Here is a 15,333-nt window from a genome sequence, read left to right on the forward strand (position 1 = left end):
CATTTCTCCTTCTGTGCTCACACACTTCGTAGATATAGTCATGTCTCGCTTGTCCAGACACCTCGGGAGTTGTCCCTTTTCTTCCAGATAACGAATTTCCGGATAAGCGAATCAAGCGGACTTCCAGGGAAAGCCAAAAATTTAGCAAACCTCTTCGTTGCTCCAGAAGACAGAAAACGAGGAAAAGATTGCCCCTGGTATCCATAACCTCAAAAAAGTCGTGCAAAGGGGGCTGCTTCAAATTAGTAGCCGTCTTTTAGACGCGTGAAAGAAGTTGGCTCTCCGCCGCGGCACCAGCCGAGTCTCCCTGCTGCTCACAGGAGAGTAACGTCTTAGAAAGATGGTCCTGCGCACACGTTAGTGATTTGAGCTCCGGTGCATCTTCAATAGTGCCCGTTTCATCTTCGTCTTCGACATCATCACACTACACCTGAGATAGGATGGCGTCATCCTCCGATGTAGCATGGCTGTCGGCTGTGTCCTCTTCCGCAACAAAGTTTTCCGCTGCCTCTGTATGCAACGTCTAGATAGCTCGTTGAAGCTCGAAGATGTGACCTATTTCAGGTACAATGCGAACACAGCGCATGCCAAGGACAGAGGCCGTTACACATTTCCAGATAAGCGAATCAGAATAACTTGCTGTCTGAATACGGATAACGAATTCCGGATAACTCAGACAAGAGCCAGTGGTAGCAGGTTCGTTCCTGGTAATATAGTCGAGGTGACGATTTTTGCGGATAAGCGAGACATGACTGTCCTTCATTTCTTCAGCATCCCAAATAAGGCATGAGGTGATAAAACGAGGCTCCGTCACGGAAACCATACTGAGTGCACTTCAGTTGTGCCTTGGATGTATATCTCCTCAAATAAGCCAATGTAGGGATCCAAAATGACCATCTATGCAACACTGCATGTGTGACCTTTATTTAGATACTGAGTTTACATATCACAACACTATTTCCAGACATGTTGATTCAAATGGCAAATACTTCTTTCTCGTTTGTGTGTCAACTGGACAGTCAAAATTTTAACTCTTTTATTTAAATTGTAGGAAAAAGTAGGTGAACAGGTTGACTAGCATTTTATGTAAGATACAGTAAAAAAAAAAGTCGTAAACAAACTAAAAATTACAAAACAAGATCACAGTTTGAGAAAAATGCAGGTCATGAAAAATGCTGTGAAGGTTTTTTTTTTTTGGAGATTCTTCGTTCCGCGTGAAGTGTTGTTTCAAAAAGCAAAACTGTACTGGCCACCGTGCCCGGTATGCAAAACAGACGGCTGAAGCACTGACTATCTTTTTCACTATTGCCTATTGATTTCCATGTAATGACAATACGGGCCTCTCGGACAATACCAGAAAGTATGCGGCACGTACACCTGCTTAGTTGATAGAAAAAGGAGCTCACCCCCCTTTCTTAGCGCAACACCAACAAAAACGCCGCTATTTTTGTTGCTTTACAAATAGTTTAGAAATGCCGCCCAACATTGGACGATTTTCATTTCTGACAACACGTAAATTTGTAGCTGCACGACTCGCAGAAGCAATTTTGCATCCTAACCTAATCTGTATTTAATGATTTGAAGTGTTTCGCCGCTTCAAAGCTGTCTGGGAACATTTACTTCTGCTGGTGCGAAGAAGTTATGCAATAAGTTTGACGCTCATAATACAAAATGTGCTTTCAGAGATTATTTGGAAACACGACATTTTAGAGAACGTATCCTTTTCTAAGAGAACGTCCTTCATATATATTACACCCATGCGTAACATGTAGCGTAAAATACCAGGAAAGACTGCCTTTAGAAAGGCACACGTTCGTCCAAAAAGAGAAGAAAAAAAAAAAAATCGCAGTCGTCTGGCACTGATGTTCAAGAGCCACCCAAAGCTTGCTTATGTACATACATATATATATATATGTACAATATATGTATATATGTATACGTGCTTCCAACTGCCTGCACGAGTACGGACGGAATCCGTGCATGCCCTGAGCCCGTGGTTCAGTGCGATGGTTTTGGTTCTAAATGCAAAGGAGAGTACAACATTGTCAGCACTGGATGACATGTGGCTCCACCTGTGGGCACTACACTGCATCGTGCCTCGAAAGGAGACACACAGTAGAATCAAGTATTGCTTTAAGCCTTGGTCAACCGTATAAGCAGCACACTCTGTGCAGTCCAAAAGTGTCACCACAGGTGGCGCCACGAGTCACAGCCAAGATGAAAGGAAATTAACAGAAACGTACAAACAATGACATACATGGAATGTTCTTTCTTTAAAAAACCTCGTCTGTTTCTTCGTGATTTTTGTTTCAACTTCACAGCATCTTGCATCGTCTGCAACGTTATCTTACAAACACAACCGTGGTCATCCGCAAGGCTGACGCAGACACTTGCGAGCAGCGACCACCACATTTTGCAGTCGGCGCCCACGAGCACCGACAAACAAAACATCAATGAAACGTGTGGCGACAGTTAACAAGGATCCTTTGACAGCTCGGAATGTATCCTTCTGCTAAAACAAGGGGGGAGGGAAACAGACGGCCATTTCCAAGGAGGGCAGCACCATCTCATGTGACAGTGTGGCTTATCCTTACGCGCATGTTTTTCCTTAATAGTGTGTCCCTCGGGTCTGAGAGACTATCGGTTAGATAAGACAGTATGACAGCCATTAAGGTTAGAAAGACCCTGCTTGAATGAAACATCCTCGCTGATTTATGTCCGTAACATTTTCGTTGAATCTCATCTGCTATGAAAAGTGCCACTCAGTGCTTGTCCATCGATTGGATGCCACTCCACATTGGAAATGTCCAGACGTACCGCAGTTTCCCTTTCTCTGTGTTTTTGCACAATGCTTATTTATTACTATAGCGTTTCCTTTTTTTTTTCTGGACAAGCGTGGATAGTACACGCACGCACGGACAGACATGTACTGTCGTTCGCTCACTCTACCTACTAAAAGCTAGGCGGGAGAGCAAGCGTTAACCTTCTTTCCCTCTGTCCTCACCTAAGAGTTTTTTTTGCTCCGCTAGCTAATGCCAGAGGATGTCACGAGATTGAAGTGAAAAACTTCTCGTGCTATGAAGACACAAACACACACATTGAGACAGGGCCTCGAGATTTGCTAAAAGCATGCGTGAAAGATTATACAGATTGATTACTACAGGTGGCATGACGACACATCTTATCATAGTTATGGCTATCTCTCAACTACAGAAGATTCGAGACTGCTAGATAAGGAAGCTGATATTCAAAAGACATGAAATCACACTAAAGGGATGCTCCAGTAACCTTCTGCTTTTCCTACTCTTAATAAATTTGCGTATATAAAAAAGAAAGAAAAAAAAAAGAAAAGAAAAACTTACGCCGTTTGGATGTCGGAAAAACAAGTGAGAATACATACTTTTCAAATGTGCCCCGCAGTGACAACAAAGTGACATTTCTCTCCACAAGATGGGGCTAGTGTGATGCAAATCCGGAAAACAAACCATCATGTTGCTCTAAAACGCGTCAGTTCGCAAAGGGGGCAAATAAATAGAATGTCTTCCACGTCCCATTGTCACTGAAGGACACAACATGCTTATGTCCCATATAAATTTCATTTTGTTTGAGAACAGAGGCAAAAACATGCGGCGATTAATACTTGCACAACAGCCAATGTTCAGCGTACCCCTACGCAGCTTACCAGTGGAACAAACATTTTATGGAAACAAGTAGCCAATGTTCACAATGTGCATGATGGCAATGTGACAACTAGAATATCAAAGAAAATTTGGTTGTGTATCCTTTCAAAACAGATATATTTAAGAACAGCCATTGGTGCCTGCCACTGGGAAGTGAATGTAATTAGACGTGTGCATAAATATACACACTCGCACATACAAGTTGTCCTAACTAACGTGCAACAAGATTTAAAAAAATATTGTTTTTAAAAATCTTGGCGCGTGTTAGCTGGGCACAACAGTAGGTGTCTCGCACACGTACTCGTATGAATATCTACGCACACAGGCTGCATTCCAAGGCCTGCCATAGAAAATACCTGGAGAAGAAAAAAACCACAGGCGAGAGACGCGACTCGAAGGATGTTCACGAGACGTGATGTTCTTTCGATTCTCACGTGACACGACGAAGCACGCGACATGCAAAGGACCCTTATTTTTGCTTTGGCACGTGACTGGCTTTTTTTTTTTTTTTCTATTCCAAAAGCGTCCATCCCTCACGATGGACCACTTTCAGCATCTGGAGTATTTCTTCGCCCTCATGAGACTTTGGTCGTTTAAGACGTTCCGGCTCATGGTTTTTTTCTTCTTCCATTTTGAAGAGAAAACCCAGGACAACAACTGAAGAAAAAATGTTTTTTACTCGCTAGCAGTTTCAACAATACGTTCTCTCCCTCCCCCTTTCCACTTGGGATCAACTAAGACGCCTCGATATCGAACAGAGCTATCGAGCTAAATCATATGCCACGTCTGGCGCTCACAATCACATAGACAAGACGACAAGAAGACTGATACGCTAATCGAAACGAGAAAGATTACTGCAGAACTACGTTCCTTACGGTTTCTAGACGTACGCTTTATGTACAACGACATTTCAGCACGGAAAAACTGGACTCTCCCCAGAGAGTGTGGGGCAGCAACTTTCTCGAACAGCAGAAAAGAGACGTACAGAGGAAGAACAAAAAAAAAAAAGAAAAACACTAAGAAAGATAAACAGAAGTGACACAGCTGCATCATGGAATTATATTTACAAAATATATGAATTTTACAGGATGGGAGATTGAAAAAAAAGAGAAAAAGACTGGGCTCTTAAAACACAGGAAAAAAAAAAGAAAAAAACGTGCGACCACAGACAACGCACGCTAGGATGACCCAACGTGGATCGCGGATGTACTTGTTAAAACGTGACATTCAAGTTCACGATGCATTCATTCGGTGCACTTAAAAAGGAACTGTTTGTGAAGCTGCCATCTGCAGTCAACACAGCACTGTCTTGTCTTCACAAGGTCACACTTTCCTGCATGACAGTTCAGTGTTCACTTTCACTGCTTGAACCGTGGGGTGGTTCATTAACACCCCACCCCCCTCGTGTGTGTGTGTGTGTGTCGAAGGGGGCAATAAATAAGTAGAACATCAACATCTACAGAATCTAAAAAAAAGAAAAGAATGAAATGAGTAAGTGATGAGGAACGCTTCGCGAGCTATCAACGCGGACTCGCCGAGATAGATGCGACAAAACAGAAGCGCCCCGTTTACAGAGACACCCGTCCAGTTTTTCCGTCGCGGATGAAGAGAAAGTTGTTGCACTGACGGCCTAATCTCACGAGGCTACAGATGGAAGAGAAGATAGAAGAGAAAAAGCGTCTCCACCGCCGACAGTCCGAAAAGTTTGTACATCCAATTTACTTTTTCGTGCCAGCAACCCACGTTCAAGTTGGGTTTCGAGATCGCTTCGACTAACTTTTTTTTTTTTCCTTCCTGAGCAACACCTGACTTGTGTGAGGCAGAATCACTCGTAACAGGCATTGTCAAGTTTGTATGTCCAATTTTCCTTTTCCAGTTTCGTGCTCCAGAAGCGGAGCTTTGGGAGATGCGAAAAGATTCTCCCGATGTAGCTGAAAGTGCATCTGGAGGATGCATCGTGGATAGAGAGAAAGAAGAAAATGACGGATTCTCCAACAACGCTTTAAAATGCTTTCTGTTTCGCCCAACCCAGCAGGAGGCCCGGCTTTCTCTAATGCTGCTTTGAGTTTGACTATAGACAAACATGCGCATATATATATATACGTATATACACGTCTGCGACGTTATATACATGTACATATACATACAATGTTGCGAGACTGTACTGCCGTCGATGATAGTTTGTACTACGGTGGACTTTGTCCACTGCCGCAAGTAGCGCGTGGGTCAAACAAAACGTCCCAACCAGCAGCAAGGCGCTAACCTCTCCACGGAAGGATCGTGGCCTTGCTCTCGTCCAAAGCCATCTATTCCCAGAACGTTTGGCGCAGGTCATCTCCAAAGTGACCGTTATAGGTTTTTCAAATCCGTCAGTTTTTGAAATCAACGATGCAGTGTCAATTTTTTCTGTTTCAGGACCGTATCAATATCACGTACCAATATGCGAAGTGAGCAAAACCTTCTGGAGATAAATGGCTTCCGTCGTACGGTGAAACCCCCGCGCGATATACTCGATCTGTGTTGGCGATTTCTTTTTTGACGGCAGTGCACAGAGAATAATGTGTTTTGTGGTGAAGCCCCAATCTGAGTAGCAGCCCCTCCCCCATTCACTTGTTTGCATGTGGCTTTCTCTAGTGGAACATCTCTTCTTCCGGTGGCTTCCTTACCCATCGACCTCGGTCCAGCTTGAGGAAGCGTTCAAAGAGGACCTTCTTGGCGCCCTGGTAGCCCAGGGCAGAGTCCTTGGTTTCCCCATACGTCTTGTCGAGCAGGTCCTCTCTCTTCAGCTGTTCGCAGGTGTCCTTGAAGAGGTTGAAGAGTGAAGCCTTGGATACACGGGATTCTAGGTTGGTTCCACTCCTGCGTCAGAAAGGTCATGGTGAGGAGGTGAAGTAGCAACGAGCACTAAAGTTGGAGCGAGAACTCACGTGTAACCAGTATAACTAATAAAGTGGACTCCTCTTAAACGCAACTCCAAGGTAATGGAAATATTGTTCCATTTATCGCAAGTTTCATTTAAGCAACGTACACAGATTTCATGAAATACGATTTTATTTCAAGATACCAATTTCCACGAAGGCACACGTGGACACGAGCTAAGCCTAACGTTGTACGAGTGACCGACGGATTGGATTGCACTGGCTATGACTTCCGCCCGGGATGTGAGACGCGAACGGTACTCTTCTGGGTCCGCCGACATCTCGGTACCTCCACCCTGTTCAGTTTACTCTGAGTACACAAAACGGGTTGTTTCAATTATCCGAAGATTTGTATCACTCCATATATAGGAAACCAACCAAAGGTGGCTCTATTGTTCCGTTTATTCGTAATTTCCGTTTAACTGAGTTTCGTCTAGTGGGAGTCTATTCTATAGAGAAAATGTCTGTAGCATGTTCATGTGTCTGCCTTTAGCTTGGCCTCTAAAACTGTGCACCGATTGGCCAGTGCAAAGATATTGAAAAGGTTGCCACTCCTACAAGACACTGATTGACACTGCTACAGTTTCAGGCGTACCCCACTATCGGAAGTTGGTTTTGTTACTCCGTTCTTGTGTGTGGGTTTGCGCTGTGTTCGCTTAAAGGGACGGTCTCGTACCCCCTGCCCCTCTCATAAAGTGTACCATTCGATTGCCCTTTGTTGAAAATGGAATACCGCAAATTTACCCGACAAAGCGTGTCTCGGTTATTAAATAACGGAATTACATCGATAAAGATTGCAGAGCATGCCGCGATCTGTGTTGGCAACAATAAGAACGGCTACGTCGTCCTGCGGGAAAGTCCGTGATGGGATACAGAAATCGTCTGCTTTTGTGCGCGCTAGTGCGCCGGCATGAGCAGATGACTTTGAGGAGTGAATGCAGATCGCGGCAACTCTCGTACATTTTCTTATTTTCTTTCAGTTCTCAGGCGAAAAACGCACGTTCTAAGAAGTGGCCCACGTGCTGGTTTAGAACAACTATGTTAATCCTCAGAAACAAGATAAAGGTCGCAGGGCAACCCCACCCACAATCACAAATCTGAAGTCGTCGGCCATCGGTGCACGCGGTCACATTACACCTCAGACCAAAAATATATTACGCGCTTCCATTACGCTCCCCGTTGCACACTCTCTGCCCTTGAGGAACTTTACAATGAGCGGGGTACGCGTCAGACTGTAGCGGCGTAAATTGTCTCGTGGGAGTGGCCAGCATTTTTGCTCATCCTTTCATAGTTGATGCTTCCCTGCCTATCAAATATTTGCAATATTCGTATTCAACATTTTTACTATTCGCACGTCCGTAGTTAACACGTATCGGGAATAGGTCGGGGTTAGGATGTTTGACTTAAACGTGACACCAGATTCCTCCTTCCCCTGTGGCATATTCACTCGGCGACCTTTGCCTCAAAGCTGAGGCACGTTCCAAATGAATGTGTGGAGCACTGACCGATCTTGACGCATGCCGGTGCCACTGTTGGTTACTTCTGGCCGCTCGTCTCCTATACACCAATTGATGGAATAGGGCTTTGTCTTCTCGGTGTCGCGGGGCGGGTTGTGACCGCTCACGCAGCCTAGTGTCGGATGATGGAGGTTGTATCCGACGGGCAGCTGAGAGTCCAGAGATGGATCACCCTCCAGCCGACAGCACACCGCCCGTGAAAGGTGCCCGTGGTGATACAGATTACCTGCAACCAAGGAAGCCTTTGTGTCATTACTTACAGAAGGAACTCCATTACCAGTTAAGTTACTGCGCAAAAAATGTAACTAAGTTACTAACAAAGTCACTGGTAATGAAAATGAACTTCAAGTTCCTAAGCTACTGCGGAAAAGTAGCGAGTTACTTTAAAGTTACTTGCTGCCTACACCTTTTAGTTCTTGACCTTTCTGTAAATTCAGATATTGATCTGGCCTCGGTGGCTCAGTCGGTAGCGTGTTCGCCTTCTGATCCCGAGATCGCGGGTTCGAACCCGGCCGAGGATGCCAGCAACTTGGTGGCAGGGTACAAGTTGCTTAGACACGCCGTCTTCCGCGAGGGACGTTAAATACGGGGTGCCGTGTGATGAGCTTTCATCGCACGTTAAAGAACCCTCAGGTGGGCAAAAGCAATCCACAGACCGACCGCTGTGTCGCTCATGATCTCAGTTGTCTCGCGACGTAAACACCCAATTAATAATAATAAGATATTGATCTCACAATGGGTGGTGCAAGACGTTTTATAATAGTTTTCATATACGGAAGCTACATCAATATCATATTATTATTACGTATTTCCACCCGAATATCCAGAAAGAAGCCTGCCTTTATGCGCTTTTTTAGGGAAGGATTTGATGACTTTGATCTCGTAATAAGGTTCGCAAACGGAACACAAAGCAGACATTGAAAGTAAAGGTTCCACGAGTTGTCCTCTACGCACATGTCATAGAACTGCGCAAAGTTTTAATCCTGCTCCTTTATGCTGCTCGTCGCTATAATGAGCGTCACCTGAGCCTCCTAATGCACAGCAAAAACAGAATTTGTAACGTTCATCGCATCACAACAAGACGGAATGATGGGCGGCATGCACGTGACTGTCGTCCCACTAGGGAGCGATGTTTGTGGACGAGAATCGAACAAAGGGAACTTGGAACTTTTCCCCCAAGTTACTTTTACAAAGTTACCTAAAAAAGGAAGGAGTTCCTCAAGAAGGTACTGGAGCTCAAAAGCAACGAGTTAAGTTAAAAGTTACTGAAAAAAGTAGCTTAGTTACTCGTAACGAGTTACCCCAAAAACTGCATTCTACAAGCTTTGCTGCATTAGGACTGAAACAAAGCCAATGGGTATCCTACTGGACTATCCTTGCGTTTGCTGTCCAAGAGCGAGGGAGGCTCCGCCTCCTCGATGCGGGCCAATAGGAGGACGCGGAGGGCAGGCACTTCCCAAGCCTCTGCTCTCGCCTAAGAGATGGCGCAGCGTTACCGTTGTTTCGCGTGTCACGAGGCTTCTGCCATGGTTCGATGTCAGAACCAGATCAGTATCAGATTTTCATACCAGCACCGTTAAGTAGGGCACATACATACCGAGGGTGATGGAGCTCAGGTAAACGGGTTGCAAGAAGTGGCTGAGCAGGGCCCCTTGTAGACCCAGAACGTTCCAGCGAGCTATTTTATCGCTGCACGACATTGTGCGCAGGCGTTCCCCTTGCAGGATCGCATCCCAGGTCTGGTAGTCTGTAGTCAGGTCCACGGGAACCGTGCCTTCCCCTGTGTGCAAGCATCAACCACGACATCAGCAACAAATGATGCCCCATTAACCCCTTCACAGCTCCCAAAATATCAAATTTCGTGCACAATGATACTTTTTTCCCCTCATAGTACGCGGCCCTCTGTGGAAGCGAACACAAAAATTCCGGCTCTATCTAAAGAAATGCTTCCTAAACCAGCTGCGTCGTCGTCATCCTCTTTGCTGGAAGAGCTAAAAGATTCCAAATCCCTGCTCACTTCCCGAGCAAACAACTCAAATAACTGTCAGTGTCCTCAGAAACCTCGAGATAACTTCCTTTTTCATGATAATAGAGATATAGATGATGGTTCTCCGGATGGTGCCATGTTTAAAAACCTTTGTTGCCAGCTTATCCCGCGCGTTTAGCTACAAACAGCGACGCCAAGCTCGCTTTGAGATTATGCTTGTGCAGCCCTCGAGCCGTACAGAACCAAAACAACACGTGGATGAGCCAGAATCATTCAAAGCAGTTAAGGGGTCTGACTTTGAGGATGTGTGTAGCTCATCTAAAACATGTAAGAGGTTAATGATGCTCACCGGCTTCGAGCTTAGTTCGAAGCAGACCCTGGCAGCTCTTTGTAAAGAGTGGGTGATGCTGCTCTCCATTCTGGTCCTGCGCCTTATTCTTGTCATCTGGTTTTGTCGTGCTGTGGGGAGCAAGAGAAAGCAATTGAGGTCTCTTCCATTTCGGCTCCAATCACAGCATCAGTTCAAGATGGGCAGCATTTTCGGATTGCTTTCGTCCTGTGCACTTTCCTATTCATTTCGTAAGAGGCTAGTTCCATCTCAAATCGAACAATCCGGTACACTTGATGTCTCGAGTGAACGCGAAAAAAATATATGTTGAAGCCATCGGTGAGTTAGGAGAAATAAACGCTTTCCGAATTCTCTGCGCTGCGCGGTTTGGAAAGTAGGAGAGGAGGAAAAAACTGCCTCTCATAATATGATGTCGTCGCGCGCGGGTTTGAGCGTTCGCTACAAGGCTATTTCTTGTCGCATTATAAAAATTTCTTGATCAGGCTGTAGACCACTTAGGGCACAATAGGATCCTGCGTTGGCAGTGCTGTGTCCGTTTTTGTTTGTCTACAAAAAAATATCAAAGTTGACTCAAAGTGCCGAAAAGCACCATATTCACTGCAACTTTGCGGCCGATATACAAAACGGATAAGATTGAGCTTTATGCCGTTTAATTTGTCATTCATCTGGCTATCGAATTATGTATAATTTGTTGCTCTACTCTGTCACGAACGTAAGCGATACCTCTTTAAGTAGCACCATACCACCGAAAAATGGCGAATTTCGGAAGCCTTTATCTAAAAAACCCCACCAAAAACTTGCCTCAAAAATTTTATATGTTGTAGGTAGTTCTTTAGACTATGCACAGAAGAAAAATCAAAAGTCGGACTTTATCGGTAGGCGCACTGTGAATTTTTGGCCAGCCCTATACGCGGAGCGCATTCAATCCGTGGCACCGTGTCCCGCGTGTTGAAAAATCGAATTTTCCAAAGGGGCTTTCAACTTCTGTCTACACATAAAAAGTAGTTGCTATCATTTGAAAGCGTTCTGAGCGCTTGCGTTCATAATAGTGTTGTAATCGCTGAATGTAGATTGTGGAGCAACCATATGTGCTCACATTTTTTTGCGGGATGACACACATGCATTGCAAGTGCTAGGAGCCCGTGAAGAACAGAATGCTTCAGAATACTTTCGCGTCTCTATAAGAGGTATATTTGTCCACGGTGATCATATCGAAGCATATTTAAGTACACAGAATAACAAGAACTTGACAGCGAAGAAGACAAGGTGACGAAGGTAAGTGGGGGGGGGGGGGGGGGGGGGGGGGGGGGGTAATGTAAGTTATGCAGAGCATTCCGGGTGGATGAGAATGCTCGTGTCATGAACTGCTTTAGGCCGTTGTGGAAGCCATTTCCTTAATGTTACTTTTGATGGCAGGTTCTTGTCAGATTGTCTTTCAAATGTGGGCAACATTGCTGCGTGTTGTGATTCAGCCACCTTTGCTGTGAAGTACTTGAAGCAGCTTCTGCATAGTTGGCCCATTTCTGTTACGCCTTCGGCTTGATCTGGTGGAACCACAGTCTTTATGGCAGCTACGCCGATCTCCGAAGCAAAGCGAAAATATGTTGTCTATAGCACTTTTTTCTTGTGTATGATGCGGTAGTAAGCGAAATCCACACGATCAGCGCAGTACAACGAAGTGGCCATTGAGATAGGTGTGATACCAGGACGACACACTACAGTAATGCAGATGCCGTCGCACACTCTGTATAAGGGCACTCCATGCACTTCTGTAGTCGAGAAGTGAGTGAAGCGTCTTTTATGTGTAGGCGAAACTTTGCGCAAGGTGTCTTCAGGGAGTAAATGCGATCAGGACCTTCCCATGGTCGCAGCATGTCGAACCGAATAACATATCGGACAGCGGCGCCAGTGGGGCTGTATCGGCAAGGTTCACAAAAGGCACCATGAATTAGCCTTGAGTGTGTGCGTATGGCACTACACAACAACATTTTCCTGAGTGCAATTTCCCCCGTCCGAGGTCATGGGCCGTAGGAAAGAAATGTTTCAAAGAATACTGGAAGTCACTGCGTCCCTCCTGCCATAATGCGTACAGTAAATATGCTTGTTTAGAATAACCCTGAACAGATATGCCTCTTACAAAGATGTAAAATCATTCTGTTCTTCCCGGGCTCCCAGCACTTGCAATGCATGTGTGACATCCCGCAAAAAATGCGGGCACATCTGGTTGCTCCACAATCTAGATTCAGCGATTACACCATTGTTATGAACGCAAACGCTCAGAACCTTGAAAAGGAAACCTTGAACCCTCAGAATGGTTTCAAATGACAGCAATTACTTTTTATATGAAGACAGAAGTTGAAAGTCCCTTTTAAAAATTCGATTTTGCAACACGCGGGACACGGTGCCTCCGCTTGAATGCGTTCCGCGTATAGGGCTGGCAAAAAATTCACAGTGCGCCTACCGATCAAGTCCGAATGTTGATTTTGCTTTTGTGCATAGTCTAAAGAACTACCTACAACATATAAAATTTTCGAGGTAAGTTTTTGGTGGGGTTTTTTAGATAAAGGCTTCCGAAGTTCATCATTTTTCGGTGGTATGGTGTTACTAAAAGAGGTATCGCTTACGTTCCTTACAGAGTAGAGCAACAAATTATACATCATTCGATAGCCCTATGAATGACAAATTAAACGTCATAAAGCTCAGTCTTATCCGTTTTGTACATCGTCCGCAAAGCTGCAGTGAATATGGTGTTTTTCGGCACTTTGAGTCAACTTTGATATTTTTTTGCAGACAGATAAAAACCGGTGCAGCACTGCAAACGAAGGATCCTATTGTGCCCTAAGTGGTCTAAAGCCAGATCAAGAAATTACTATAATGCGAGAAGAAATGGCCTTGTAGCGAACGCTCAAACCCGCTCGCGACGACGTCGCCTTATGAGAGGCAGTTTTTTCCTCCTCTCCTATTTCCCGAACCGCGCAGCGCAGAGAATTCGGAAAGCGTTTATTTCTCCTAACTCACCGATGGCTTCAACATATATTTTTTCCCCGTTCATTCGAGACATCAAGTGTACCGGATTGTTCGATTTGAGATGGAACTAGCCAAGAGTAAGTGCTAAGTTCTGGAGGTTTCGGGTCAGCGCGAAGTGCAGCGCGTTGTCACTCTTGTTGCATAACACATTTTAGTACTATATTCGAATTGTTGTGGCTGCCTCGGTCTCGTCCACAATGCTGACGTGAAAGTGCGCCAACGGAGGTGGTACACCTCGTTTCGGTAATATTTAGAAAAATATATGTAAACTGCGAACACTGTTCGAATAGTACCACGTATTCGAGTGGAACATTCGCGTAGCTCTATTATTTAGTGTTCACCCGTGCCCCGTGCTGAGTTGGGTTTTCCAGGTTTCTGCACAGAGTAATGGCATATATTTAGAGCCTGAAGTTTTCGGGAAATACTTTTCTCTAAATTCGGGGGTAAAAATCGGGTAAATAAATATATGCTCTAAATTCGTGCAAATTCGAGTGGAAAAACTTCCAGTACGTTAAATTCAAGGAGAGGTCGGGCTCAGTTACTCCAACTAACTGCACTGGTTTGGTACAAACGGTGATGTAACTGCACTCGCTGCCAAACAAGTTAGTATGCATTCCTACTGACGTCTCAGCGAGGGCAATTTGCCGGGTAAAAATCGGGTTTCACCCTAACGAGGCAACCTTTAATTCGGGGTGCAAATTTGGGGAAGATTCAGGTTAAACCCCATAACCTCAGGCTCTACATGTATCGTGGGTAAAGACGGGTTTTTACCAGGTTTAAAGGGGTTCAGAAACCATATAAAATCCACTAAATGTCTCGCTCCATTTCACATGTTGTAGTACATGGATCTGACACGCAAAGTCCCACATTCTTCATTTGAAATTTTTTAAAAAAACTCTCAGGGTTTTTTAAAACAGATTTTATCGAGCCACCATTGACAGTGGCGCCAAGCAGCGCTGAGAGACGTCGGCAGACAAACGGGAAGTTTCAGGTTTCAGGTTTCAGGTTTATTTGGTAATGTGCACGCGCAAAAGGGATACAGTCCCCGACATGGCGAGAGCACAGCCAATACAATCAAACAAACAAGACAGTGAAGACGATAATCTATTAGTATAAAGCAGTAGTAAAATAATAAAGTAATAAAAGCAAAACAAATCTTACAACGATACGTATTCATCGATCAATGCTCCGAAGAGCTACAAGAGAACACCTGCTAATTCTTTTCTGAAAGTTCGAACAGAGTCGCATTTCACCATTAAATCATAAAAGCTGTTAAAGTACTTAGCAGCTAAGAAAGACAATCTTTCTTCCCCATATTTCGTCCTGCATCTAGGGATACAAACCAGTGGAGCAGTACGTAAGAGATAAGGAACAACAAGAGTATTAATACCATATTTACTACAAAAAATATCCGGGTTCTTTTTAAATTCCTTGAAAAATCTTAACACCAAGTTATGCTGATACATAGCCTGTACACTTAAAATGCGATGTTTTTTCATGATGTCACTTACAGGCGAAAGAAACGGCAGATTACCAACGGCCCGAACAGCCTTGTTGATGAAAGTGATGTATCCGTGCATGCTTGCCCAAAGTACCCGGAGGTCACCACACCGAACGTGATTTTCCGGTGGCAGTCTCCGTCTTTACAACCGCCTACATCATCCTTCGAAGTACTATCCCGTTAATTCAAACTCGAAGGGGACCAAATATTTCTTCAAATAAGGCGGAGTCGGAACTGAAGGGAGCCACATCTGAATGAGGGCTCGATGCATTGACAGTGGATGCTATCTACGTCGGAGACGAGGCACGTTCGCGGTGATGCAGTGGTGGAAATATATTGTTTCTTTCCAGAACA

General features: G+C 44.7%; 1 protein-coding gene across 4 annotated transcripts in view; it reads right to left on the reverse strand.

The window, feature by feature from the left end:
* Positions 1 to 898: 898 nt before the first annotated feature.
* Positions 899 to 15,333, reverse strand: part of LOC135390607 (double-stranded RNA-specific adenosine deaminase-like) — a 40,706-nt gene continuing 26,271 nt past the window's right edge. For all 4 annotated transcript variants that reach the window (XM_064620368.1, XM_064620367.1, XM_064620366.1 and 1 more), the window contains exons 11-14: positions 10,452 to 10,561; positions 9,713 to 9,895; positions 8,104 to 8,341; positions 899 to 6,539 (exon numbers count right to left, since the gene is read on the reverse strand). In XM_064620368.1, the coding sequence (XP_064476438.1) occupies positions 6,311 to 6,539; positions 8,104 to 8,341; positions 9,713 to 9,895; positions 10,452 to 10,561 (760 nt within the window). In that variant the 3' untranslated portion in view covers positions 899 to 6,310. The remainder of the gene's footprint in view (positions 6,540 to 8,103; positions 8,342 to 9,712; positions 9,896 to 10,451; positions 10,562 to 15,333) is intronic.

Source organism: Ornithodoros turicata, chromosome 4, assembly GCF_037126465.1.
Source record: "Ornithodoros turicata isolate Travis chromosome 4, ASM3712646v1, whole genome shotgun sequence".
Taxonomy (NCBI): Eukaryota; Metazoa; Arthropoda; class Arachnida; order Ixodida; family Argasidae; genus Ornithodoros; species Ornithodoros turicata.